At 45.7% G+C, this 27,961-nt stretch overlaps 1 protein-coding gene across 10 annotated transcripts in view; it reads right to left on the reverse strand.

Moving 5' to 3' along the window:
- Positions 1-27,961, reverse strand: part of Fam13c (family with sequence similarity 13 member C) — a 183,339-nt gene that overhangs the window by 69,651 nt on the left and 85,727 nt on the right. For 4 of the 10 annotated variants that reach the window (XM_050140337.1, XM_050140371.1, XM_050140355.1 and 1 more), the window contains 5 exons: positions 27,097-27,237; positions 25,908-26,086; positions 23,987-24,025; positions 15,672-15,728; positions 13,483-13,681 (listed from right to left, as the gene is read on the reverse strand). In XM_050140337.1, coding sequence (XP_049996294.1) covers positions 13,483-13,557 — 75 coding nt within the window. In that variant the 5' untranslated portion in view covers positions 13,558-13,681; positions 15,672-15,728; positions 23,987-24,025; positions 25,908-26,086; positions 27,097-27,237. Of the gene's footprint in view, positions 1-13,482; positions 13,682-15,671; positions 15,729-23,986; positions 24,049-24,163; positions 24,423-25,907; positions 26,087-26,462; positions 26,529-27,096; positions 27,238-27,961 lie in introns of those variants that run through there. The other 6 variants (XM_050140315.1, XM_050140306.1, XM_050140363.1 and 3 more) reach the window with 5 other exon arrangements.

The raw sequence follows: 27,961 nt of genomic DNA on the forward strand, positions 1-27,961 counted from the left end.
GTGAGCTCGCCCGCGTGGCCCCACGTCCATGGCCCTCTATCACTTCATACAGAGCTCTGTCATTGGAGAAAGAGGTCCCAGCTCAATAGCTGAACAAAGCACCATTGACTGCTTGCTAAACCAAGCAAAAGCCACAACTTAAGGGACAAGCTTTCCCGGGCAAGGCAGACAGCTTCGTGATCTTACAGCAGGTTGAGAGCCCTTATAATACCACGTGAGACCTTTTGATACCAGGTTGCCTTTAGCTGCAAGGGCCCAAGCTGGAGTACTGCTGACTGCGGACTCTGACTTGATGTGTTTGTTACTTCCTGGCTTTACAACCAGGTCCCACGAGCATGTGCACCGACTAAGAGAAGCAGGAACCCTGCCCAAACTGAGGATTCCTTATCACCCCAGCCACAGAACACCCAATGTTTTCCTGAGAGGAAAAGACATCTTCGTTTCCATTCCCATTGTAGTGACAATATACTAGGAGGTGACAGCCATGGTACTTAGCTCCTGTTCTAATACCTAGGGATGTTACAGTAGTTCAAACCCTAGCTTTAATATCAATGGGCTTTGCAGTTTGCCATCCCACCATAGCCCAAGATGATAGTAAATGAATACCCAGAACAATGTCATCGACATCTGTAATTTTAAGGAAGCCAGACCTTAAAGGTCCCTTGTTCTATCTGGTCACCAACTACTTCATAGCTTATTCTTCATCCTCAATACAATTTCTTAAACTCCAGTGGCCAACTAGCAACAGGTCAGCTTGCCCAGATGGCGGCATAAAACAAGCAGAGTCACCCACAGCACGCAAGAGACAGAGACTCATCTTGCTATGTCCTGTTTCCTGTGCTACACTTAAACAGGACCGTCCTGCTCTCTACCGGAGAGACGAGTACTCCCATAATGCTTCCGAACTCTCAAACCAGAGCACTTGCATGCTACAAAGGCTCTTCGAGAGCACTAAAGTATCTCTCTCTTCCTGCCCTGATGTGGGAGTGTCATATCGATCTGTTGATTTCATTGGCTGAGCAATAAAGAAACTGCTTGGCCCTGATAGGTTAAAGCATAGGTAGGAGGAGAAAACAGAATAGGATGCTGGGCGGAAGAGGAAGTGAGGTCAGACTCTGCTCTGCTCCTGGAGAGACGCCATGCTCAGCTCTGCTGGATAGACATGATAGCTCTGCGCTCTGAGGCAGAGGCATGAAGCTCCCCAGGATGGACGTAGGTTAGAATCTTCCCGGTAAGCGCACCTTGGGGTGCTTACACACATTACTAGAAATGGGCTAGTCCAGGTGCGAGAGTTAGCCTAGAAGAGGCTAGATAGAACTGGGTCAAGCAGTTAAATGAATACAGTTTGTGTGTTGTTATTTCGGGCATAAGCTAGCCAAGCGGCCGGGGTGTTGGGGACGCAGCCCCGCTGCTCCGTATTTCAACACTGCCCACCTCTCTCTGCAACAAACACATAGAGGCTCACCTGCAATAGATCTCCCTATTAAAAATTAGACCTTGGGACTGAAGAGATGGCTCAGTAGTTAAGAGCACTGGCCACAAGTCCAGAAGACCTGGGTTCGATTCCTAGCACCCACATGGTAGCTTACAACTGCCTCTAAGTCCACTTTCAGGGTATCTGACACCTCTGTGGGCACCAGGCATGCATGAGGCTCACAGACATTCATGTTGGCCAAACATCCATCCCCATTCATGAGAAAATGAGTTAAATTCTTTTAAATTAAATCTAGCCTTCCGGAAATAGAAAGAGATCCTTTTTCTCTTCAGTTCAGTCAGCCCCTATCCCCCCAAGGTTCTAGACATATGAACATCCTGTGAAGACTATTTGCTGTGGGTATGGATAGCTCTTTGTCATATTTAATGTATCCTCCAGATCAGTAATCAGCCCAAGCCAGCTTTTAATACAACCACCAGGATAAAAGGACAACACTGTCTAGGGAACCTCTCAGCCTCTCATTCACTTCTTACGGCCTAGAGCCAATGACTTCCATTTCCTCTGCTGCAGAAAGGGACTCTGGGACCCAATGTACCTCCAGGGGTAGTCATGAAAATTAAATGAGTTATTGCTTCTGACACCCGGGACAAGGCTGCCCAAAGACTCACAGTGTAGAAGCCAGTGTCAAGACGGAACAGGTGCAGAGATGCCCGCAGCACCAGAAGTCTCTGAGATGAGTCATAGAAACCTCCTAGACCATGAGTCAGAGGCAGTCCATGTAAACCAACTCTGAAAGCAATTTGTCAGGGAAATGTCTTCAGAGGCTCTCATACCAAAAGCAGATACCATCGTAAACTCCGGTTGGGTCATTTTAAAACTTGAACCCAAATCCTGAGTGTTCACATTAGGAAAGTAAAATAATGCTTAAGAATTATGGTAGCGACGAGTTTCGAAAAAAATAAATAAATAAATAAATGGAGACTGCAAAGATTTTCGTGACGTTTAAGAATCAGAATTTTGTGCCTCCTGCCCAGAGATTAGAGCCTCTGACAGATCCATCATGAGCCTCCGCGGCTTCTTCACACGGACTGCCAACCCTGAGTCTACCTTGAGGCCGCCAGCACTGGTCACTTTGCATCGCCGGGAGGTCACTTCCTTCCCTGGCAAACAACCTGAGCGGAAGGTGAGTTTATTTGGCACGCGGCAGGGATGGCACAGTGGCGAGGACAGCTCGCGTCACGGCGGCCAGACAGCGGGGAGACTGAATTCCCGCACCAGCGGCTTTCTTCTTCCCTCCCTTTTCTACGCGCCAACCTCCAGTCTAGGGATGGCGCTGCCTGCAGAATCCCTCAGGACAGCGGTGTGCTTTGCTCACCTCCTAGCACGTCTTGGTGTCGCCAAAGGACCAGTACCAACCAACGTACGGCCCCAGTCTGCACACAGAGGACTGACTACCTGTTACTGGCTTGACCCAACAGCGCCCTCTGGAGTCGCCATGATTCTGACTCAGCACGTGGCCCATCGGCTCCTCCCATCGCCAACCCTTGTTCCTGCAGAGGCCGCCCCCACCAGAAATTATTCCAAATTCTCCGCGCTGTTGGGGTTTTGGATTTGGGGATTTTGTTTGTTTGTTTAGCAAAATGGGTAAGAGCTTTAGCAATTTAACAGAGGGGTTTTGGTTTTGGTTTCTTTTTTTTCTATTATTATTTTTGTTGTTTGTCTTTTGCTTGCTTTCTTTTTATTTTCTTCACAGGTAGAAAAGATCAGAGTCATCAAAGTCCCTGTATGTAACAGATAAGACTAAATTATTAAATTAAAAGAAAGGTGATATGTGGTAAAATGGCCGTGATATGGAATGAGCCTATGTGCCGCCAACACATGGGTGGGAAAAACATAGATATAAATACACAACGAACAAAATCGTGTCCTTCGAAGCAGAAATGGAGCCAAAAGATACTACGTTAAGTGAAATACACCACACAGAAAGATAACTGTCACATTTTCTCCCAAACATGCAAACACAACAGAACAAGAGCTACCGGACCTGGAAGAGAGCGAAGGGGGAGGGTAGGGGAAAGGAAATTGGACAGGATTAGTGGACCGGGCGTGTGTATATAGATATGCCACAGTGAATCTTGTTAATTAAACATTGATGAGTAATTATAGCGTTTGGCAACCTTGGTCTCTAGGTGGCTGTCAGCATTTCTGAGTCAGCTGTCAGTTTCACTAGAGTGACAAAGACGCTGCTTACAGGAAAAGGAGGTGGACTGGAACCATGTCCTCCATGAAGCCATAAACTGCAGCAGCCAAGGATGTCCCTGGACATCTAATTCTGCTAGGTCATACTTAAGGATGGCCAGCGTTTTCTGAATTAAAACACGCTCAACAGCCAAGCACAACCCTATTCCAAGCTGGCAAACCGACCTCGCTCTAAACCTTGTTTCGAGTTTCCCTGTTGGTGTTTAATGTTAGTTGCAGCTAAACATCCCACAAATCTGATACCTGCATGACCCTTTGCTACCGGAACTTTCCCTGGCCCGTGACGTTACCAGCCAGCAATTCAAACACTGCAATTCAGCATTGTAAGGAACACATGGGCCGTTTCCCAGCCCTGTCTCTACACAAAAATCCCTAAACGGTGACTACGGCTTATGAAGCAATAAAGACACCAGGGTCATGGATGACAAGAAGATTTATTAGAAAACAAAGTCGGGGTTTCACTGGACGAGAGGGGTAAGTCCCACCATGATCACAAACATCAATCAGACAGCTGCACCAGAGGCAGCTACGGGACAACAATGCTTCAAAAAGTTCAGCAGTCCTCACACGCGAGCGCGCACACAACACGAGCCTCAGTGAAATGCCACGGTTTTCTAAGCCACCAAGCGCTGGCTGGCTGCTTGCTTATCTTCAATAGGATTAGTACAAAGCAGGGAACCATTTTTCTGGGGCAGAAACTGTGTCACTTTTTATCATTTTAACATAGAAGTTCCTCGTGAAATTCAGCCTTCTTACTGCGTCATCGTCCTCGTAGCTACCACCTAGGCAAGGCGGATCCTATAAGAAGGGCGACCTAAAAACTCTGGATAAAGAGGTTCAACCCCTCTGGATACCTCCTCACCCTGACAGTGTGGGCAGGTTTCCCCCTGGGTATTTATGCAATCTAAACCCTACCGAGAAAACAAACACCGGAACAAATCTTGATTTCCACAAACTGTTGGGTACCATTTCTAGACCACCTTTATCCTCAAAAGATAAACACACTGTTTATAAAGATTTCATTTTATGCGTATGTAAGTGCAGCGCCCCCAAGAGGCCAAAAGAAGGTGTCAGACACAGACAATGCTTTGAGTGACTTCCAGGCAGTTGTGAGCTCCACAGTGCGGTGCTAGAATCTGAATCTGGGTCCTCTGCAAGAGCAGCAAAGACTTCTAACCAACCAGCCATCTCTCCAGCCCCTAATAAAAAAAATTTGTTTTCTGGTAGGTCTGGAGTGACAGAGGTACCATTACACATGTGTACCCTGGGAGAAAAACAGCTTGGTCAAATACCATACTCCTCACTCCTGATGGACTCCCAGAGTTAGCAAATAAAACATAGGATTCTCAGCTGAATATAAATTTCAGATGAACCTTGAGTTTATGTTAAGTACTTTAAGTCCATAGCAGACAATATTTAGACTGCATTTATTCTAAAAATATTATTTATCTGCAATTCAAATTTAGTAAGTCATTCTATATTTCATCTGGCAACTATACCTTTCCAGAAAGCACAGAGCCCCAAACTGCAGGCGTACAGTTGACACAGCCTCGCAGATATCTCTAACCATGTTTGACGTTTAGAATGGCAAGTCTTCGTTGCCCCAAACGCCAGCTCATTATTTTTCTGCTATCCGGGCTTTCTAAACAGGTTTTCTTCCAAGTCCCAGAACAGGCTTTGCCAGCCCTTACTAGACCATCATCTCATCTTGGAGAAAGAAGAATCTGCTCTTGGCCATGCCACTGAGTACAGAAGGCTGTGGACTGTCACGTGTATATAAGCAGGAGCCCACCTCTCACATTAGACAAATATACAAATGGTCATATCATCGTCCTATAGGTAATCTTTTTAGACCAAATTTTAAAATGCTTCTAAGCTGGGGGGCGGGGGGGGGGGGTGGTGCACGCCTTTAATCCCAGCACTCAGGAGGCAGAAGCAGGAAGATCTCTGTGAATTCAAGACTAGCTTGGTCTACAGAGCTAGTTCCAAGACAGCCAGGACTACACAAAGAAACCTTGCTTCAAAAATAAATAAATAAATAAATGCATACATACATACATACACATACACATACATACAAATGCTTCCGAATTATGACACAACCCCAGAGCTGCCCCTATTCCAAAAGTTGCCATGACCCAAAGTGACTCTCTTCTACAAGAGTAAAACCACTTTCTGCCCTGTAAGCAAAGCAGCAAAAGTAATGGACATGGGCTCTAACATGTCACACTGCAATGGAGAGGAATTGAAACTAGACTAACTTATCTTGTTCCTCGAAATAATAACAGGAGGGTTTCATTGATGGGATGCTGCAGAAAACCCGAGCTCCTGTTCAAACAATACAACAGGACAACAAAGCTAGTCGGTGTTCTTTTCTTCTAATCTTTGGCATTAGCATCATTAATACTTCTGTATTTTGATAGAGCAGAAGTGGGGGAGGACCGATTAACAAAGTCTCCTTTGCATTAGAGACTCCTTCGGATAAACAATGTGAAAGTCTGTGTGCTGCTAGTTCCATAGTGTAGGGTGTCACTTCCTGGCCCAGTGCATTACAGGGTTGTAATTAGCAGGGCAGCACGTGACCAGCTCTGGACAATTAATTATGAGAGAATACAAATCCTGTGGAGCCCCGGAGCTTTGAGTTGTTGGCATAGGAGCCTCTAGATCCTTTTTCTCGGAGACTCCCAAGCCAGAAGTGCTTGGTTCAAGGTAGTCTTTCTAAATAGAGCTTACTGACTGACTCCCATGAACAGGATCCCTTCCACAAATCAAGAAGAGCCACATAGAAGGTGTGAAAAGTTTGTCTTTGTGGGTCTAAATCACTAAGGTTCCAGGTTGTTGGTTGGGTTACTGGCCTAGTTCAATTGAGGATTCTTCATTTAGTGGGGCTTAATGTATACTCAGCCAAATGGAAATAAAGCATCCTATACACTGCTTGGGCCTTACCCCTAAAAGTTGCCGAACATGTAACTCTATACCTTACCTGTGTTGTTCTTAACTCGTAGGGGTTGACCCCAGGGTTTCTGTGTGTTAGACAAGTGCTGAGGCGCTGAGCTATATCCCTCACACCTTCTAACCCTCAAAAACCACTTAAGAGAAATTCGATCATCTGCATCTTGCAAAACTAGAAAAGGCACATAAAAAAAGTGACTTCAATTTCCTGTCACATACGGAGTCCGTACTTAAGGAGGCACATGAACGTCTGTCCATCTGCACCCCAGTCAGCTACTTGTGTTACTGTGGGTGACAGAACACCTGACTGAAGCCACAATAAGGAAGAGTTGGTTTGGACTCGCAGTTTGAGGGTTCAGTCCATCATGATGGAGAAGTTGGGGAAGCAGGAGCGTGAGGTGGCCAGTCATGTGATGCAACCAGCTAGGTGACAGGTGAGCAGAAAGAGATGAGGACTGGTCTCCAACCAACTTTCTCCTTCTTATCCAGTTAACCAATGGGAGCATTTAGGGTGGGTCTTCATACCTTAATCTAGATAATGCCTCATAGACATGCCCAATGGCGTCCTATCAAGCTGACAACCAATATAACCCATTGGTGTACCTACAGGCCATTCACTTTACTCCACCAGTACACTGTTACTCAAATGCTCATCTCTGGGATTTACTGAAGGACTCTTGGGTGAAAGCATCAAATTTGGAAGCCAATGGAGGGATGCCGGTGCAATGGAGCAGCTGCACAGAGGAGAGAGACCCCCATCTTTCAAGCACTGATCATTCTTCACTCTAGGTTGAATTTGCATGGTTATTGCAATATAGAAACTGCAACTACATAAAGAAGATCCAAAAGAATTAGATTTTATTTACATGTACAAATATATATAATGGGGCAAAGGGGGAAACTTTAACAGTTGCTCTTTGTGGGAGCAATCTGCCTCTCTGTTAACTATCCCAGGCAGTGTGTACATGGAGTTAAGTCCTCACTATTCTCTATGGCTGCACTTGGCTATACCATCAATATTTTTCTGTTCTGCATGATTGCGCATGGTGTGTGTGTGTGTGTGTGTGTGTGTGTGTGTAAGAGAAGTAGGGGTTATGGATGGAGCCAGGGCCTCTCACACGCTCAGCTGCCAGCTCGTTAGCCCTGAGCTGTAACTCCAGCTACTCTTTTTCATCTTTTAAAGGAAAACCTGAAACTTGCATTGCAAGCATAAGTTGATGTGGCTCCTCGCACTGTAACCCCGTTTCTCAGATCCCCATTGATGGCGAACTTACAACCTTTAGCTCAGTTATTTCACTTTGAATGACATTCCATGAGTATATTTTTTTTCAATTTTTACATTCCTAGAGTTGATGCATAAAGAATCAATGAAGCTTATCTCTCCAGGTTCCTTCACGTCATTCAGAATAATGCACTTGTCTACCTTGAAAACATGATGAAATTACTTTACAGACATCCTAGGTTCCTTTCTAGAAACACCTTCCATCAGCTTCAAGACTTAAGACACTGTTAATTCAAAAATAAGCTTATGAAGCTGGCCACCTGTCATAGGACACCAGTAAACTAAACACCAACCTGCTGGCTTCACTTGTCAGAGCTCCATGCCACTGAATCGCCACTCTATCTCCCTCCAATCAGAGGGAACGAAAACTGGGAAAATAAACCAAAGGTCCACTTCTCTTTTCCGTAAGTAAGATCTCACAGGAAATCTATGCTGCAGCATGAGTTGAAGTAAAACATCTATACTGGCGCTGTGAAATAATATGTGAGAAATAATATAACAGAAACCACGAGTGAAGACCAACACCCAAAGCAGATGAGGGAACCATAGTGCGTCCATGCTCACCGACACACTCAGGAAGAAGAAAACAGACCCATAGCTGGAGAGAGCATTTTTGTGATTTGTGATGGCAGGGGACAGTGGCAGAGAATGAAAACTATCTTTCTTCTAATTTAGAGTCGATTGCAGTAAGAACTCTATCTTCCAAAAAGAGAAATACAGTAAATATTTAAAAGGTTATTTTGCCTGAAAGTATTTAAAGTTGTTTTTTTTTTTTTTTTTTTTGCAAGAAGGATGAGAACGAAAAACTCACAAGCAGATATGGATCACGTGCCAGCCTGTTAACAACCCCCCTGCAGCCAAACGGGAGAAACTCGAAGCTTCCGTATGCCAGACCAAACAGCTGGTCTCCCCAAGGAAGTGGGTTAGCAAGAGGCTGGCAGCCCACAACCCACTGCAGAAAAGCTCTCCTCAGAGCCTCCTACTTTTCGTATTCTGTTAAAATAGCTACCAGAGGGGAGGACATACGGATGGGGTGCAGCCTGGAGCCAGATGGTGAGGGGTGAGGAAGACAAGACTCCCAGCTCCCAGCACTAAAACTGAATGGCCTCTGGACAGCTTAGAGCGCCAACACAGGAAGATACTTGTGCCACCCGGGTTTAGTCCTCCCACATCATGTTATGGAGGATGGTTGTTCTGATCTCTACAACACTCAAAACAAGCACTTTTAATTTTTCACAAAACACTGGGATGGATAATCCATGCATTGAGTCAGCGCCCCTCCTTGAGAAGAAATGTTTGCTCTCTGATTAGATACTCTAAACAGGAACATGCTGGTCCTGGGTTCCAGCCGGATCAGGGTTTAGGATGAGCAGAGAGGGGCACATCTTGTTTTGACTTTAACTGTATCAAGGAATTTTACTAACTGTTACTCTAAAACTTGGCTTTTCAGGGCGACCACTCCTTCAGGGGACCTTGTCCAAGTCATGTTTTTCCCCACAGAACTTGTCTAGGAGAGAAAGGGATAAGCAAACGCAAAGGAAAACTGTGGCTCAAATAGACATTCTCATCTCAAACGCTTCAGCTTCTTAGAGGACAGTCCTCCACTCTCTCCACGGTTCTTGGTCTTCTATCAGTTAATATACCCAATCCCTCCCCTCTTGAATCATTTAAATAGGAGGCAAATCTGAAACTTTCATACACAAAGATGACCTCCAGATCCTCTTTCTCCACTTCCTTCTCATGCCTGTGGCCAAGGTCAAGAGAGAAGGATGCTCAAAGTAACATATGAACATGACCCATCAAAGGACCTGCTACATCTGAAAATGAAGGTTATTGAGAGAAAGGCAAGGAAAGTGGGGATTAAGCCACACTGTCCACTATTGTGAGGGGCCTCACTTCCCCCAAGTCCAACACTCTGATTAGGATCCAACTGCCGAGCAACTTTAGAGCTGTGCACTCCAACTTCACGTACAGAAAACTCTGAACCCGCAGCAACCACAGGCCTACGGGGGAGGCGCTTCAGCTTCCAGAACAACGCTTTTCAATTTAAAAAAGCTAACTCCTGTAGGTGTTCATGGGTGCTTTGGGGCAATGAAAATCCCATCAACAAGCAGTTAGAACTCAGTGGCTTTTCTGAGGCCAGAAACATCAGGCAGGATTTGCAGTTGCGAAAGGATGTTCACTCAGATCCAGCCCCCTTCCAAAGAACCCATAGTCTTACACACAGAACTCTCCGCCGCAGCGTAAGGTAAAACTCGTGGCTGTCACTTTTGCCTTGCAACCCAAACCCTTGTGAGATAGCTCTGTCTACATTTATCCAAGCCATGATAGGGCATTACACGGGACAGCCAAGGCCAAGTGTGATCAGCGATAATCACAGATACCGTGTAAACCTGTGTAGCCTTTTTCATTTGAATCTAAGTCAACTAAGCCACTGGTTTTCAGATGGAGGGTGGGGTTGTACTGTAGCTCATATTACATCAGAAGTCATGGTCCCTGAAGGACTAAGTGGCCTGTTCTATCTGATTCAGTGAACTTCATTCTCAAATGTAACAACACAGACAAAATGCTAGTTGCATAATGGATTCTTTCCCAATTATATTCTAGCTAAAAGCAAGGCAGATGGCCTATGGAGCTTAATAAAAAATACAGACCTATTTCCGCCTAGTGTGTTGTTTCACTGATATCCTTAGTATGGTTTTCTAGAATCAGGTTGTAGATTAAGGTATTTTTTTGCCCTGTGTAAGAACTATGTCCATCCATTTTTATAAAAAAAAAATTAGAAGCTGTGCTGCCTAGCTCCATGACAATAGCCTTCATTATCATCCTTCAAGGCACTCTTTCCGTTTTTGAGGACATAGTATCTTGTTCGCATTGCTGGCATAATGGGTCCGCAGACTTTGAGGTTTCAAAATTATTGGGGGTCAGTTTGTCACAGCTCCTCCAGTTTCTGTCGTCTACAGACAGTTGATGGTCTCCCAGAGTTGGCTTAAGGTTGAACTTAGCCAGTTTGTATCTTTGACCAAGAACGATCTCAAGCACGCCGTGGTGAAGAACGAGATAGTTCAAGCACTTGACACTTCAAAGACGGACAGAGCGAGGGTGACAGACCCCTGGTGACATCAGTGGACCACGGCAGGGTTTTTAAAACTTCAAGCAAAAAGCTGATGGCTCCATGACATAGCCAACCCTGACTACTAGAAGGAACAAGAAATAAAGACCCAGTGGGCTGATCAGGGAGATTTTCTCATAGTTATTCAATTAGCATTTTGATTTTCTATTTTCTGAAAAGATAGACTTCCTATGTCAATTTTACCGACCTTTAACACCCTAACAATATAGCACACAGTGTTTATATGAACCGATAAGAAACATTTAAAAATGATGCCTCAGACTCTGACCCTCTGCCCCCAGCCCATGCCCAACCCTGCCCACATTCATCAGTTCACGCCACATAAATAATTTTTCACCACAATGGGCCTATCTGTATATGTTCAATAATAAACTGTCTTCCCTTAACCAGGATGTATGACTGGGAAAAATCTATTATGCAACCAACACCCTGCCTGCAATGTTGTATCAGCGAATGAAGCTCGGTGAAAGAGAACAGGGCATTTAACTTCTCCTGGGAAGCCTACCTTCCAACCAGGACTGCAGTGCAGCCTTCTGAGGAGAGCCTCTGTTGGCTCATCCACTCCTGTAACCTTCCTTATAATCAGCCACAGGCCGGGAATTACATGGCCCATTGCCACCTCATTACAAGTGATGACAGTGACTTTTCTTTGAGGCCACACTAGAGAACAGCAAGAAGGAAGGCATGGAGGAGGAGTGGCTTGGCCAACATGAAGCCTCAAGGGTGACCCAAGAAGATGTCAGATCAGATGGCCCCCTCCTCCCCACTCCATCCCTTCCCCACCCCATCACCTAGGACTAGTCAGTTCAAAATCTGCATCCCCAGCTCAGCCTTCTTCACAGGGAGATGCTGCCATGGATTTAGAACCTCGAGCCTGTCAGAAACGAGGGCTATTTCATGTGCCTGCCTCTCTCCACAAGGAAAGTCTGAGCTTAGGGGAATAATCTCTCAGCTTCGCAATGCAACAGGTATTTGCACCTCACAGGAAAACAAAGGGCCTAACCAGAGGTCACAACGCCCGACAGTCTAAAACTGCAAAGGCACAAGAAACCAAGTCAAGTAAGCTACCCAGCCAAGGCTGTTCTAACAGAAGATGACCCCATATCAGTTTGCAAACTGGACCCGACAGCAAGATGTAATTAACCCAGCACACCTTGAGCCTCCTGCTTTACTTTTCAGGTGACAAAGTGATAGCAAACCCAACTAACACAGAACGACCATGTTCCAAAGGTTATGTTTACCATATCCCAAATGCAACTCTGGAGTCAGAAAGGGACTTCCTAGTAGGATTGTGAAAGGTCACACTTATTTAGTATCTTCTAAGGACATAATTTATCGGGGACTTTTTGATTAGAGGATTATTTTCTTTACTGTATTTCTAGAGAAAAAGAAAAAAAGTTAAGCTTTTAAAATACCAACCGAGAGTGGTGGTGACCTGTCTGTCATCCAGCACTCGGGGGGCTGAGGTGGGAAGGTAGTGAGTTTGAGGCTAGCCCGAGCTACATAGGAAACGTGTCTCCAAAAGAAAAAACACATTTATAGGCATATAAACTTATTAGCAAGTACTAGGAAAGATGCTTTATTCATTCATCACCCATCTTAATAGTTATTGACTTTAGAAAACCAAATACTACATCCAAATACAACACAACATAACGTGCATAGCTGTGCATCCAAAGCCACTCTGTTTTAGCCGAAGGAGAAAAGCTTGAGATCAAACTGAGGTTCCTAATTTTCGTGAATGGACCCCAAGTCTGCACAAAGGCTACATCATCTTGCATGAACGCCAAGCCCTCTCCAAAGAACATAAGGCAACTTTCAATAAAAATCTCATGCTTAATAACGCCAGTTTGGGGCTGGGTGGTGGTGGCGCACGCCTTTCATCCCAGTAGGCGAGAATCAGAGGCAGGCGGATCTCTGTGAGGTCAAGACCAGCCTCGTCTACAGAGTGAGCTCCAGGACAGGATCCAAATCAAAAGCTACACAGAGAAACCCTGTCTTGAAAAAATCATAAAAAAATAAAAATAAAAAACAAAAAAAGCAAGCAGTTTGGGGCTGGGCGGTAATAGTGCACACCTTTAATCCCAGTACTCGGGAATCAGAGGCAGGCGGACCTCTGTGAGTTCCAGACCAGCCAGAGCTAGTTCCAGTACAGCTAGGAATGTTACACAGAGAAATCTTGTCTCGAAAAACAAAACAACCCCAACAAAATGCCAGTTTGGAGCTGGGGCAAGGGTCGGAGGAAGTTCAGTTAGTAGGATGCTTGCCTAGCATACATGAAGTCCTGGGTTTGACCCCTAGGTCAAATGTCACCATATCTCAGGACACATACACGCTGGTTGAAGGTACAGCAAGGAGCCCACTCTGCTCATCGAACCCGGGAGGCCTTCCCACAACCAAGACCCGATAGTGGAGTCGTACCTGGCTTTCTCCGTGGTTCCGGCCACTCTCAGCTCTGAGGATAGACTTGGGTTTCCGGGACTTGAAGTTACCCATGCTGGGTCTCAACACTCCATCCAGCAGCAGGGTCTGTTCCGCATGCTGGGCCTCGTGCAAGGGCGGAGCAAGCTCGTCTATTCGAGCCCCCACCTGTGGGTAGTTCTCTTTATTGTTTTCATCTCTGCAAGAAGAAAAGACCCAACTTAGAACAGACCCAACACAGGTAAACCTGTAATAAAAAGAGCTGATGAGATTCGCCACGCTGTAGTCAGAGGGAACCCAGGCAAGGGCAAATTTTATAAGCCTAAGAACTCAAGAAATGTGAATGTCATTCTCGTTTCTCTCTATTTTTAATTTTTAAGTTAGGGTCTCCTGTATCTCAGACTGGCCTTGAACTCACTATTATTCAAAGGTGACCTTGAACTTTGTATCCTATCTTCCCTCCTGCACCCACCACAGGCTAGGGTTACAGATAGGTACTACCAGGCGTGATTTACACGGTACCAGGAATTGAACCCAGGGCCTCGGGCCAACTGAGTACAGCCCTATGCATCCTGTCACTCTCCCTTCCCGGGCATCTAAGTCTTCACTTGAAGACTCCCGGCTTTCTCTGTGTATCCTTCTTCCCTCCCACAATAACAACGTGAGACCTTCAGCCTAGGTACTTGAGATCCCAAATTTCCAGGTCAAGATTGGAAAGTGCTATGGTTCTAAGTAGCCCACCTAGCAGGCAGACCAACTCAAACACTCCCAGAATCATCGGACAGATCTCAGTCTCTGGGACCCAGTTCTTGGTTCCAGCCATGATGCTTCCTAGCCATTGGCAAAGAGAGTTTGCAACATGGCTCCGTTTGGAGAGGAGGCAAGCCATCCAGATGAGTTTTAAGTCCAGTGATGCGTTTTCCCTAGCCGGGCCTTTGAGCAATGCCTTGAATGCAACGTAGAACAAGATCCCAAATGTGGGGGTTCCCCCAGGGATGAGTTACTGCTGAGTGACACAGGCCTGCCATCCCAGCAACTTCAGAAGCTGAAGTCCATCCTGGGAATTTAGTGAGCTCTGTCTCCTAACAAAAAGCAAAAGAAAGGAAGAGGGAGCTAGGGATATGGCTTAGTGGTACGGTTAATGCCTTGCCTAGTCAAGGTCCTAGGTTCAATTCCCAGTCTCACACTCACACACCCTACTCAGTTCTGGCAGGGATGGCCCAAGTTCCATATAACATGCCCAAAGGCTAATGTTCTCCCCTGAAACCATCTGCCCCGCTTAAATCTCTAGGCATTTTACTTTCCATAGAGCTAGCAAATAGGCAATCGTAGCCATAACGAAATGAGGGTATGAACTGGATTCTTTGCCGGAGACTCTAAGGTTTGCATGGTCAATATCACCAACCTTACTCTCTGGCAATTCACCAGAAGCAGCTACTTCCTGGGCATTTTTGCCCCCTGCACCCAAGAAAGCACTGTGGTAAGGGTACAATAGGAAGCAACAGTCCCCAGCTGCTCAGACACATAAAGCCAGAGAGGGAAGTCCAGGGAGGGAAGGTCCCCCACCAGACCCCACCACGCAACACACCTTCCTGCAGATGATGACTGAACTCACTAAGCTGTTGAGAAGGTGGGGGTAGAGGTGAGCAGAAGCCACCAGGATTGGTGATCTGCCAGTTGAGTCTCAGGTGGTATATCCAACAAAAAGTAAGTGTAAGAAGCTGGGGGGCGGGAGACAGTGCTGGTGACCCAGCTGTTAACAATCACACTTTTTTACATGTCACCAATGGCTTTAGACATTAGAGGCAAGCCAGGGCTGGGAACTTAGCCCATTCCAATGAATTCTACAGCCTGTAGCAGAGTGAAATGGGGCGGTATGCATCTACTCAAGTGCCTGCCTGGGAAAGGAAGCCACAGCATCCTTTCCAGTAGCATTTGTTCCTCATCCAGATCAAAATCCAGAACCCTCCATAACGGGGTCCAAGACAGTCAATACATGTTTAGTTACTAGGGATGAGGGCGCATTGTCAAATGTAAGGGATACGTTTTCTGTTCAAGGGTCTGGAACTCACACCACAATACTCGGCTCAGAAGCACACTTCGAAGAAAAGATGTTTGGGTTCCGAAAAGAGACTCCAGACCCAGAGGGTCACTTGTTGTCACAAATCAGAACGAAGGGCGGGTCATACCTGAGCCCAGAGCAGTCGTCCTCGTCTTCATGTAAAGAGACCGTGCCGTCCTCACACCTGAGACGACAAGGGAGAACAGCGCGTCAGACACAAAGGTCTACCACGGTAGACGCGGCAGTAATCTAGAGTCGTGTCAAGATTAGCATGGAAAATCACGTAACACGGTGATCCTCACCACTGTCTCCCCGAAGGACACAGAACCACAAACACCCGGCTCCGGTTTCTGATGTCTGCCAGGCCACGATACAACACCAATGTGCCCGCCAAAGCATGTGAGCTGAAAACGTCAAATCAGCTTTGACTTTTCACCTCCACGGCGCGACTTAGACGTCATCTAAATCAGTGCTTCTCAATCTTCCTACTGCTACGACCCTTTAACACAGCTCCTTATGTCCTGGTGACCCCCAACCATCAAAATTAGTTGCTTGCTACTTTGTAACTAATTTTGCTACTGTTACGGATTGTAGGGTAAACATGTGATATGCAGATGGCCTTAGGTAACCCCTGTGAAAGGGTGGTTGAGAACCACTGGTCTAAGGAGCTGTGAGAGCTCACTAATACCAAGATGCTCCCAGAAGGACGTCAGACACCAAGAGGACTGCTCTCAAGAGCGATCCCACAATCCTCTGCATCAGGCACTCTGTCCTGTGCCCCATGCCACAACAGCAACCACTGGCCTTGGACTTTCTCTTTTTCACAAGACTTCCTAACTAACCTGATGAAAAAGACTTGGCTCTTCCACATTAAAAAGAAAAAAAAAATCCCTAGTGTTCCCTACTCCCCAAGGGGACCTACAGTAAGAGTGTTGTTGTCCCTAAGTAAGAGGGAGTCTCTGTTCCACTTCCCAGCCATTCATCCTGTCTCGCCCAGCCCCACCCTGGAACATTTTCCCATCTTCCATTCCCATCCACCCCGCACTGACAAAAGCAGGAGGTACCAGTACTGAACAGGAACCTTCCCAGCCAGATACACACACACACCATTATAACGATGTTCATTTTAATGCATAAATGTTTACTCTTCCTCCTTTGGTTCTGGTGTATTTTGTGCATCTGAGACCCTTTGAATTGGTTTCTTATTGCAGGCAACAGCTATAGCCGTAACTATACTCAGAGAAACACTGACAGTTCTTCTTCTAGGGACACCACCATGGCTCCCAAGTGCAGCATTGTGGATGACTCTGCTCCCCCGGCAGAATAACCGAGGAGTTTAAACAACGGAACTAACGGCTATTAATTAACATGGACTGCTTCCCAGGTGCTCAATTCACCTTCTGTGATGGCTAACTGTAATCGCCAACTTGACGGAAGTTTCTAGAGTAGGTTAATTGATGTGAAAAGACCCAGCCTGACTGTGGGCAGCACCATTGCAGGAGCTAGAGACCGAGACCGAGAGAAAGTGAACTGAGGACCAACATCCATCTCTTCCCGCTTCCAGACAAGATGCGATGTGATCCGCTTCCTCAAGCTCCCGTCTGGCGCCTTACCCACTACGATGGACCGTCCCTCAGATTCTGAGCCAAAATCAACCCTTTGTTAAGTGGTTTTCGGTCGAGGTGTTCATGCCACAGCAGTGAGAAAAGTTGGACCAATGTGTCTTACATTTTCTAAGGTTAAGAACAGACCGCTGTGCTTTATTTTAATGTCCAGTTCACTGAGGTAAACAAGTGATAGCAACGTCAAATTTCTATTGAAGTTATCATGTGCTGGCTCCCTTCTTCCCTACTTCTGTTCTTGATGCAGACACGTTTGATATATCTATACTCAATGTAACATTTTTTTCTAAAGGATACAAGGTTTTCAAAGGATCTGGATCCTGTTCCGAGACATTCAATGTAGTTGAGTAGGCGAAAATAAAACAAATAAATACATAAGCACAAATATAATACAGTGCTTATGCTCCATTAAATAACATATTTAAATATTCATCACTGGAAACGCTGTATAATTAGTAGAGAAATTAACTGAAGAAAGCTCCTGTTCTCTTCTCTTACAGCCTCTTTTTAAATCATGGCTTTTGTAGTGAATTATACAAAGGCCACCTACAGACTTGAGCCCTCTTTATCTAAGAGAATATTCCATTCCCTGTGGCAATAAAATAAAGTTGGTCGAGTTAACAAAATGCTCATTTTAATGGAATAATCTAAGCTTCTTGGCTCTCTTCTGTTTTTGACTACCAATAGCTCTACTCTATTTATCTCATGAGAAATAGCAACTCAGTTCCCAAGTTTTACACGCGGTCCCATCATCAGTATCCAAAGGTAGTTCACGGAGGCTTTGCAATGTGAATGACAATGTTTTCCGAGAGTGAAAGAGAGAAAGTCTCACAATGTAGAAACCTAGACTTCTCACCTCTAAGAATTCCAGCCCCCCGTCCCAGCCCCCGAGTTCAGCCATGCTGCCTGAGGACTTGGAAGTTTCTCCTCTGGAAATGATCGTTTCCCCCTCTAATCACGATGGCCCAAGGATGGAAATTTAGCACCAGAGCAGGTGACTTCTGGGCCATCAGGCTGGACCAAATTAGTAGAGCAGAAATATGTCCTAAACAACCGCCAATTGCTGCTCAGGACACACAAGTTCAAGACCATAGGTCCAGCGGTGGAAATTGATGTCCTCACCGGCCTTGGAGTTCATCCCTGCTCCTTGAGCGAGGCAGAGTTCTCCATTGCTTTACTAGGCACCATCACCCCCCCCCAATCAGCATCTCATTTTTGTCTTTGCCCAGGAGGGTCCTATAAAGGGACAATGCCGGCCTGGTTATGAAACTGGATTCTGCTACAGGAAGCCACAATCATGGCTCCCCATTTCTGGAAGACCATTAACTCAGACTAAGTGACCAACTGACCCAGGCACAGTGTTCTCTGACAATACTGTTATACCATATGGAGAGTTTAAAGGCCAATCCTTTTTATGATCTCCCTCTTAGGTCCTCAAAACAAAAATATTATATTAATCAAGGTAACCTAGGCTCAGAAAAACAAACATTACATAGGTAGATCCTGGCTTCTAAGTTTTATATATGTGTATTTATGCAGGAGAGAGTAGGGCTGAGGTTGGGAAACTAGAAAAAGTCCATAACGGGGGAAAAGAACAGAACACGTGATGTGGACATGGAAAGGGGAGGGGCAGAGAAATGAGGGGAGGGGTGGGGAACAACCCACTAAAGTTAATACTACAAGCAAACCTGTTACTTTAGATACTAACTGAAAAATGGACTCAAAAAGAGAGAAATAGTCCATCAGGATGGTGTATTCAGAAATAGCTGTTTGGAAACATGGTATGTTGTATATATATTTTAACAAGTGTGAATTCAATGAGAGGACATTTCAAGTCTTGCAATAACGTAGCAATGTCCTGATGGTCTTGCGATTGGGCCCTGTCACAGCGAGGGGATCTCCGCTACCAAGTGGCTAACCACTCACATTTTACGGCCAGTGTGCTTTAGACAAAATAGAAAATGTCAGCCCTGACAAGGCTCACGGCTGCTTTCTGGAAGTCGCTGAAGTCACACGTCTATGTGTGACTGAACTGTGAGGGAGAATGTTTTCCTTCTGGTTGGCCATGGTGAAAAGGAAAGAATGTTAAAGACATTTCCAACAAGTGACTTCCGGGTCGCTCTCCTCGGCAGTCAGAGTGCATCTCTTGGGATGGCTCAGACATCTCCCCAACAACTCCAACTGTGGTCTCTCTTCTCCCTCTTTTGCTTTGCTCAGTCTGCCAAGCACAAACAAAAGGAAAGAGCACACAGTTCCCAGCCCACATGACGTCTGCACCTTCTCAGGCCAGCCTGACAGCTAAGAAAGAACGCAGTCCCAGGAGGCCAAGCTATTGCCAGGATTCCAAGGCTTTACTCCAGGGAACCTTGCTTGTCCCTGCCCCACATCACCAAGTCCACAGACAAAAGTCACATGACATTGTCAGTCTCTTTTCCCTGAGGCGCAGGAGACTAAAGAGCCAGACTTCTTGGAATAGTGGAAGCTAAAGACATATCCATGAGAAAGTTATCTTCTCTGGTTAAACAGGAAGAGAGGTCCCAACTTGATGGGCTGGCAGAGAGAAATGGTTTCTCTTCTCCCCCTGCAGCACCACAGCCCTGAAGGCAAAGTTGCAGAGATGCAACCCTTCAGGGCATTTCCCACAGTGTGGTCCCAGAACCTCCTGCATCAGTGCTCTCGGGAATACCTGACTGAGAAGAGCAGACTGCAGACTGGCCCTGCCTCTGCCCCACACAGCTCTCAGGGTAGAATGTCAACCTCTGGGGGCAGCTGCCTGCTGCGTTTTTTGTTTGTTTGGTTGGTTTGGTTTTTTTTATTGTTGTTGTTGGTTTTTTTTTTTTTTTTTTTTTTTTGAGATGTCTCTTATAATCCAGGCTGGTCTCAAACTTTGCTACTTAGCCAAAAATGACCTTGAACTTCTGATCCTCCTGCCTCTACCACCAACTGCTGGAGATTACAGGAGTTCACCACCATCACCATCCAGTTTTATTTGGTGGTTGGAATCAAACCCAGGGCTTTTTGTATGCCCTATACTGTAAACTTTATTTTTTATCTATTTTTATTTTATATGCTTTGGTCCTTTGAATATAATTGGCCCCCATAAACTCACAGGGAGTGGCCCTACCAGGAGGTATAGCTTTGGAGTAGGTGTGGCCTTGTTGGAGGAAATGCGTCACTGTGGAGGTGGGCTTTGAGGGCTCATATATGCTCAAGCCACACCGAGTGTCTCAGTTCTCTTCCTGTTTCCTGTGGACCAAAACATAGAGCTCTCAGCTCCTTCTCCAGCACCACGTCTGTCTGCACACCATCATGTCCCACCATGATGATAATGAACTAAACCTCTAAAACAGTAAGCCACCCCAATAAATGTTTTCCTTTATAAGAGCTGCTGTGGTCATGGTGTCTCTTCACAGCAATAGAAACCCAAACTAAGAAATGTGCATTGGGGTTTTGCCTGAATCTATGTCTGCATGAGGCTGTCAGAATCTCTAGAACTGGACAGATAGTTGTGAGCTGCCATGTGGATGCTGGGAATTGAACCTGGGTCCTCTGGAAGAGCAGCCGGTGCTGTTAACCTCTGAGCCATCTCCCCTGCCCCTTGTGATGTAAACTTTTAAACAGTACTGCCTAGTCACTTGACTAGTATGCTTCTAAAATATTTTCATCTAATGGTTTCTAAAACTCAAGCCAGCTCTGACCTGACTCCAATCCAAATACACATCTTAGGTCCTCTCTTAGCCCCAAGTCTATATTTTTCAGCAGAGTCAACCCCCTTCCCAGATAGTGGTGATCAGTTCATTTTGTAAACCAATACCTAGAGGCTACTAGGCAGAACTTTTGCAAGGAAGACACCAAACTACAGACTGTAACCCAGTAAGAGACTTTGAAAACAACCCTTCTTGAAAAGATGCTGCAGATGTGGCCAAACAGCTAAGGCCACTCAGATGTTAGGGGGGGGGGGAGGTCGTATATAAAACTGAGTTAAATCCACCCAGACCTACACAGGCATCGCAAGGCCTGAGAAAAAACAAGAAGAGGATAGTCTGCCCTTGAGTCCCAATTCCGCTCTCCTTTGACTCTCCCAAGACCTCCAGCTGGGCAAGCCTGGGCATGGGCCACTGAGCATTGTCTTAAGTTCAGGTATGAGGACCTTTCAAGTTTGAAACCACTTTAAAGTCCATCAGAGGGCTGTAGAGGTGGCTCACAGGTTAAGAGTACTGGCTGCTCTTCCAGAGGACCTGAGTTCAATTCCCAGCAACCGCATGGTGGCTCACAACTATCTGTAATGGAGATCTGGTGCCCTTTTCTGACATGTAGGCATACACGCCAGCAGCATATTGTATGAAAAATAAATAAACCTTTAAAAAAACATTCCATCAGAGTGGTGGTGCATACAAAGCCCCAGGGTTGGGGTGAATAGAGACAGAAGGATCCCCAGAGCTCATTAGTTGTCAGTCCTATCCATCCATGAACTCCAAGTGCAGTGAGAGATGAATTCCAATGAGATAAAAGGAAGACACAGGAAGTTAACCTCTGACCTACACAGGCACCCTCGTGTGTGTGTGTGTGTGTGTGTGTGTGTGTGTGTGTGTGTGTGGGTGCGTGCACCCACACACAAATGCACACATACAAACTGGCTGAATAGCATCCTTTCAGATTGGACTACCTGATAAAAACAATTCATAGGGAACACTAGAAACACTAATGACTATGTGGACACACCTTCCAAGACACAGGGTTTTTCACTTACATTTTAATAGGGCCCACTACCATAGACCTCAAGCCAAAAGAAAGGCTCTCAGTGGTATGGGGAGGAGGCAATGAGAAGGGTGGGGGCAGGAGGTAGAGGACATTTGCTCATCTCAGAAACATCAGAACATCCTCGGAGTACACCAACATCTCAACCAAACACTTCCAGGGCACCTGCTACGTCTGTGTCTTGGGATAGCACCCTCCTTCCTGCTGGCTAAGGGATCTAGTGTTCACAGATCCAAGGACAGATTCATATTATTGAGGGGAGAAGAAAAAAACAATGTTGCATTTGACAACCACTGGTTTAAGACGCCCTTCCTCTCTGCCCTGTCAGACCTGTGACGCTTTTGGTACCCTGTCAGTGCCTTCGATTCTTGTATTAGCCAGTCACCACTCACAGCCTTTTACAAAGAACCGCTGCCATCTCTCTAAAAGTAACAACGTGATCTTACGCAACCAGAACTCCTTGGGGAGTATCCAAGGATGAGACACGACAGTCTCCCCAGCATTTAACCACAACACACACACACACACACACACACACACACACACACACACCGCAACCCATATGAAATCTGGAACTAAATGTCTCCATCTTGAAGCGCCTGGGCCTGTGACTGGGGCTGACTCTAGCCACATCAGGCACCTGAGAATCAAGCCCAGAAAGCACACAGTGCTAGCAAGTCAAGCAGGGGCAAAGAGAGGTAGGTATCCGACTGCTTGAACCAGGAAACCCAGGCCTCATCTTCGGTCCACAGATATATCTCTCCTCTTCTCTCAGCCTTTTATAGAGGCAAAGTGGCAAAGCAATGTTGCTACCCCTGCCCCAGTGGGCAGGCCATACTGCATCTTGGAAAGTTTACCTGGTCTTCCTTTTAAAGAACCCCCACTTAGGGGAGTTCAAAGTGGGTCCCTATGACAATAGCAAACCAAACAGATGAGCAAAGGCAATTGGGAAAGAGGCCCCAGGGAGCACAGTGGAACCTAGGCCTTCCTCTCTAAGTCCCTGCAACAATGGTAGACTCCAAAACCCAGAGGATGCTCTATGCACTGTCCAGGTATCTCCCAAATAGCTCCCAAGTCAACTTGTGGCTTCTTTTTGAAACGCGCATGTTTTTAAGTAGCAGAATACACAACTTTGCACACGCCTTCTTGCAAAGCTTTTCCAGAGTGACTTTTAGCCAAAGATCCCCAAAGTAAACACGAATATCCCTATGATAAGACGGCTAGGTGGGATACATATAGTTTATACACCCAGCTATATGTAAATATCACATATAGTACCAGAAAAATATACTACCACATTAATTTCTGATATATATATAAATAGATAGATTATAGTCTCAAGAAAATAATAAGGAAGAGATGACCAGAATAAAAATGAAGCACTATAAATATCAAAACAAACAAACAAAAAACCTATGTGGGCTGGCCTTGAATAAAACACCACTCCCCACCCTCCAGTTTGTTGTTAGTTGCCCTAAGCATCAGGTAAGGCATTTCTCTAGTCATATTATTGAGGTCAGATGAGAAAAAAAAAATGACAAAAGGCATCTAGAAAAGTTTACCGCACCGTGTCTCAAAAATCTGTACACACGGAGGGATGGTAAGTTTCCCCTGTTTAAACGTGGTGGAATTACCCTCCAGTCCTCTCGCATCCATCTAGTTGGGGGTCAACGTACACCCCACGCATGCCATGAAAACTGACACGCATGTTGGCAAAACAAAACCAAGCTTCCTTTCTGACATGTCACATAGATTAAAAAAATAATAATAATAAAGCTAAGCTCCAAGATTGCATATTTTGGGACACAGAGTCTCCCCCAGTAATCAGTTAGGTTTAATACCTACCCCCCCCCCACACACACACACACCATACCCCCACATACAGCTGCTAAAATACTGGCTGCAACCTGTGAGAGGTTTGTGGGCCCCGCCAGCCTCGCAGTCCCAGGTTCCAGGAGACAATGCATCGCCTGGGAAGAGGGGCTGGGGACGGTGGGTACCTTCACCACAGTTGCTTCGGAAACAAGCATGCAAGTCGATTGTAATGGCAAGAATCACTTACTCAGTTACAGCGGCGCTGCCGAAGGAATTATCCTGAAGGCTGAAACAGAAACAAGAAAACATGAGCCAAGTCCGGCCGGGGAGCCGTCTCCCTAATTGCTCTCCCCGAGTTAGAGCACGCACACAAACATGGCATTGCCAGGCAAGTCTCAGGGCTTGCCCGGCACGCTCGCTCTACCTTGGGCTGCTGTCTGCACATGCTCCTGACGACACCCCCAGCAGGGGCCCAGCGGCACCGGCGAACCACAAAGCCCAGCAGCCCGCGAGGCTGCGGGGACGATGGGGCGGGGCGCGGCGGCGTGAAACCTGAGGTTGTAGCTGCAGGAACCTAGAGAGGCTCCGCGCAACCCCGGTAGCCAGCTAGGAGCTGCAAGGAGTCCAGGCGGCTTGAGCTTGCTACCTCAGCCTGGGCGGGCAAAACAGATACCTCCCCCACCCCCCCCAACATCCCGCACCGCGCCCCAGTGTATGCAATGCCCGCCTCCCATGGCTAGTTACCTCCCCAGCCCCCACCCCACCCGGAGGATGCAAACGCGCAAAGATGAATCCATCGCCCAGAAAAAAGCAAGGAGAGATCGAAAAGGAGAGAGGGAGATGGATGCTGAGTCTTTTTTTTTTTTTTTTTTTTTTTTTTTTTTTTTTTTTTTTTTTTTTTTTTTTTTTTTTTTTTTTTTTTTCCCCACTGTGTGGTGGTTTTTATTGCGTAGAACAAAAGACGCTCCAAAGGGCCGGCTGCATCCCCACAGGTTTGAATGCGCTCTGGTTATTTCATTTCGCTGGAGAAAGCGCTCTGCTCAGGACCACACAGCTGACAGCTGTAAATGAGTCTACGCAGGGCGAGTATCGAATGCTTTCCAGGCCTTAGCTGGTGCCTAGGACACCGTGCAAGAGGGGAAGGCGGGACTCTCATACCCCAGACACCTTGACAAAGGATGGAGTGCAGAACTCACAAACGCAGTTCCCTTGGATGAAGGCTGCTCCGTTGGGGGAAGGGAAGCCAGCCAGCCCCCACCCCCAACCCGCCTTATTCTTGCTTGAAGGATGTTTGTCCTGCCCCCTTCACGTCTCCTGCCATGTTGACCTTGACTTGAAATAAACGGACGACTGTGAAAGACAGGTCTCTGGATTTTGAAATAAGATTTCCCTGCCAGGAACAGATGAGCTGGTGGCCTAACTCTGTAACCAAACTGATGACTTACTTTATAACAACTGACCTCATTAAAAAGAAAATTCAACTAAATTTTAAAATGCCTCGAAAATTTGGAAAAAAGGAGGAGGAGGAGGAGGAGGAGGAGGAGGAGGAGGAGGAGGAGGAGGAGGAGGAGGAGGAGGAGGCTCGCCTTCCAGGGTCACACTGAGTCAAAGTTTAAAGGTCCACCCAAGGGCTAGTTAATGCCCCCCGGAGGGCCGACTTGTGTGGACTTGGTTGTGCCATTGCACAGAGCCTAGCCATAGCCCCCTGGCCTGTTAACAGGGACAGTCTTCTCTGTCCGACCAGATGCAAAGATAACCTCCTTGTCTGTCATTTCACCGCATGAAGGACATGAGTGAATTGTGCATCTAACCCAAAGAACCTCCTTTCTGAATGCCTGTAAAACGAATCAAGGAGCAGCTCCATTCATCTCTGATGTGTGCACACAATTTTTTTGGGTGTTTTTTTTTTAAGTTCCATTTTTAACCTTTCCTGTTTGTACTTGGGGGATAAAAATGAAAGTTTCAGAGAAAAACAACAACAACAAAAAGGTTTCCATTAAGTTTTTTTTTTCTTTTCTGCAGTTTTACTCTCTGATCTCCAAATATTTTTAGATTGGCCAAATAAAAGCTTAAAGTGGCCTTCGATATTAACTCTGCAGATTAAACAGATTCTGAAATATTGACTCCTTGTTTGTCGAGCTATACTACACACACATTCTTAATCATACCGGCTCACGGAACTAGGTTCTGTATGACACACTTCACCGTGTTTACGGGAACATGGAGTCTAACCACGGAGTTATCTTCCTGTGCACAGATCTGAAGACTTTCCGTTTCCCAAAGGCTCTTTAGCTTAGAGGGGTCCATTCTGGGTGGTCCAGGCGTGTACACAACTCCAGGGATCCATCTAAGACAGGAAAGAACAATGCTTGTAACTGAGAAACAGAACTTACTGTCCAAATGGTATGCACCCACTGAAAATAAGATGAAATAATATAGATGCACGCCATAAATCCAGATATTCAATAATGCCCAGAGGGAAGGGGAAAAAAATGAGTTCCCTGCAACCCGTGAGCAGAAAGGACCCAAAGTAGCTTTTAAGAACTACTCATACAGAAGAATGGCAACCGGCTGGCACAGTGTATTATGGCTGAAACCCCAGAATAAAAGCCTGCCATTTAGCGGTGTGCAAGAAACCACTTCAGGTTTTTACCACTCGTCCTATTCTTAAGTTGTTCTCATCTTAGATCCAATATTTGTTTTCGTAAGTGGTTTTCAAGTACCTTTTTAAACGAGATGTCCTATTCACCTTGGAATGCACAAAACTGGTGAAGAGAGAGCACAAAAGGCTGGTTCCGAGGCCCCAGGTTTATCGGAACAACAGGGCAAGTTCAAAGGGAGAAGAAAAAAACATAATTATCGCTGGGATCTCTAAGGAAACTCGAGGATTTCCCAGGGCAGAGACAGGGTCCAGACTTCCCTATGGCTTTATGTAACATGGTCAAAACACATTTTTGAAAGAGAGAGATAATAAATTAGTACGTTTTCAACTTTGAAACAGAATATAGGTAGGCAAAATGATGTGGACCCGTTGAGAATAAAAGGAGACAACACATGTACTCAGTTGGTTCGTTTCTCAAACTCATTAAAAGACCAGTGAAATAAATGCTCAGGTTTAGCACACCAGTTAATAGTATACCTACCAGAGGGTTCTGAGAAAACACTACCTGGCTTTGTTTAGTGAACTAATGAATGATGAACAAATGATACACAGACTTAACCCTGTGTCGGATGCAGTCCCAGTTAACCCGAAGCCTTCGGTATAAATATGCATAGGTGTATATAATGGATAAGACGTACAGCGTACAAGAGAATAAGGGGAAACAAAGAGGCTAGATTTGAGTATGGTTAACTCACCTGCACGTTAAAGTTCCAGTTCTCCATGTTTTCTAAAGGTGGACATACGAATTTCATACTTAGTCCCAATAGTTTCTTAATTACACTGTTTTCATTCCAATATACTGACCAGAGCAGTCATGCGGCACACGAGAAAGAAATCTACAAGGTCAAGATAAAGACAAACCACTGACTGGTAGTTTAATCAAAAATAAAAAAACAACAAAAAATATTACCTTATGACTCACTTTCCTTGTTCTTGGATACAGATATAATCTGTCTCAAGGGTTCTTTCAAAGACTAAATGGAATTCTTGGCACCAAGAAATTTAAAAGAACATTTCAACAGTCAATAAATGCCAGTTTTATCTTTGTTCTATTGTTATAATAAGCAACATGTAAACACGAAGTTTGGAAGAGAAACAAACTGGCTGTTGGGTGGGCAGCAGGTTTACAAATGATACTATCTTTCTGCTCTGGGGCTTCACTGTTGGCACAGCTTCTTAACTTGGAAAAATCATAGACTTTTATATTCGACCTGATGTGGGTTTGCTCTAGGTGGAAGGGGCTTCATGGAGAATGGTGGTGATTACGCTTTGTAACTGACTTGAAAAATGCTCGCACATCCCCGGAGGACCAGACAATTCTGAGAAATCACTTTCTGAGGGATGCTGGGGCAGAGGGCCAGAATCCTTACAATGTCAGGAAGTCAACAGAGGCCTGTTCTATTGGCCTGGACACAGTGACTTGGAGCTTCCTGTCAGTCCTCCAGGGAATAGCCAGGCCTCTCGGTGTGTGACAAAGAGGACTCCTGCCTGCCCACAAAAGATAATTTTCCATTAAAAAGAATGAGATTCCTCTCCTTATATCTCTGTCCTCTAATCCTT

The sequence above is a fragment of the Alexandromys fortis genome, unplaced genomic scaffold (assembly GCF_014885135.2).
Source record: "Alexandromys fortis isolate MF-2015 unplaced genomic scaffold, M_Fortis_MF-2015_v1.1 scaffold_9, whole genome shotgun sequence".
NCBI lineage: Eukaryota > Metazoa > Chordata > Mammalia > Rodentia > Cricetidae > Alexandromys > Alexandromys fortis.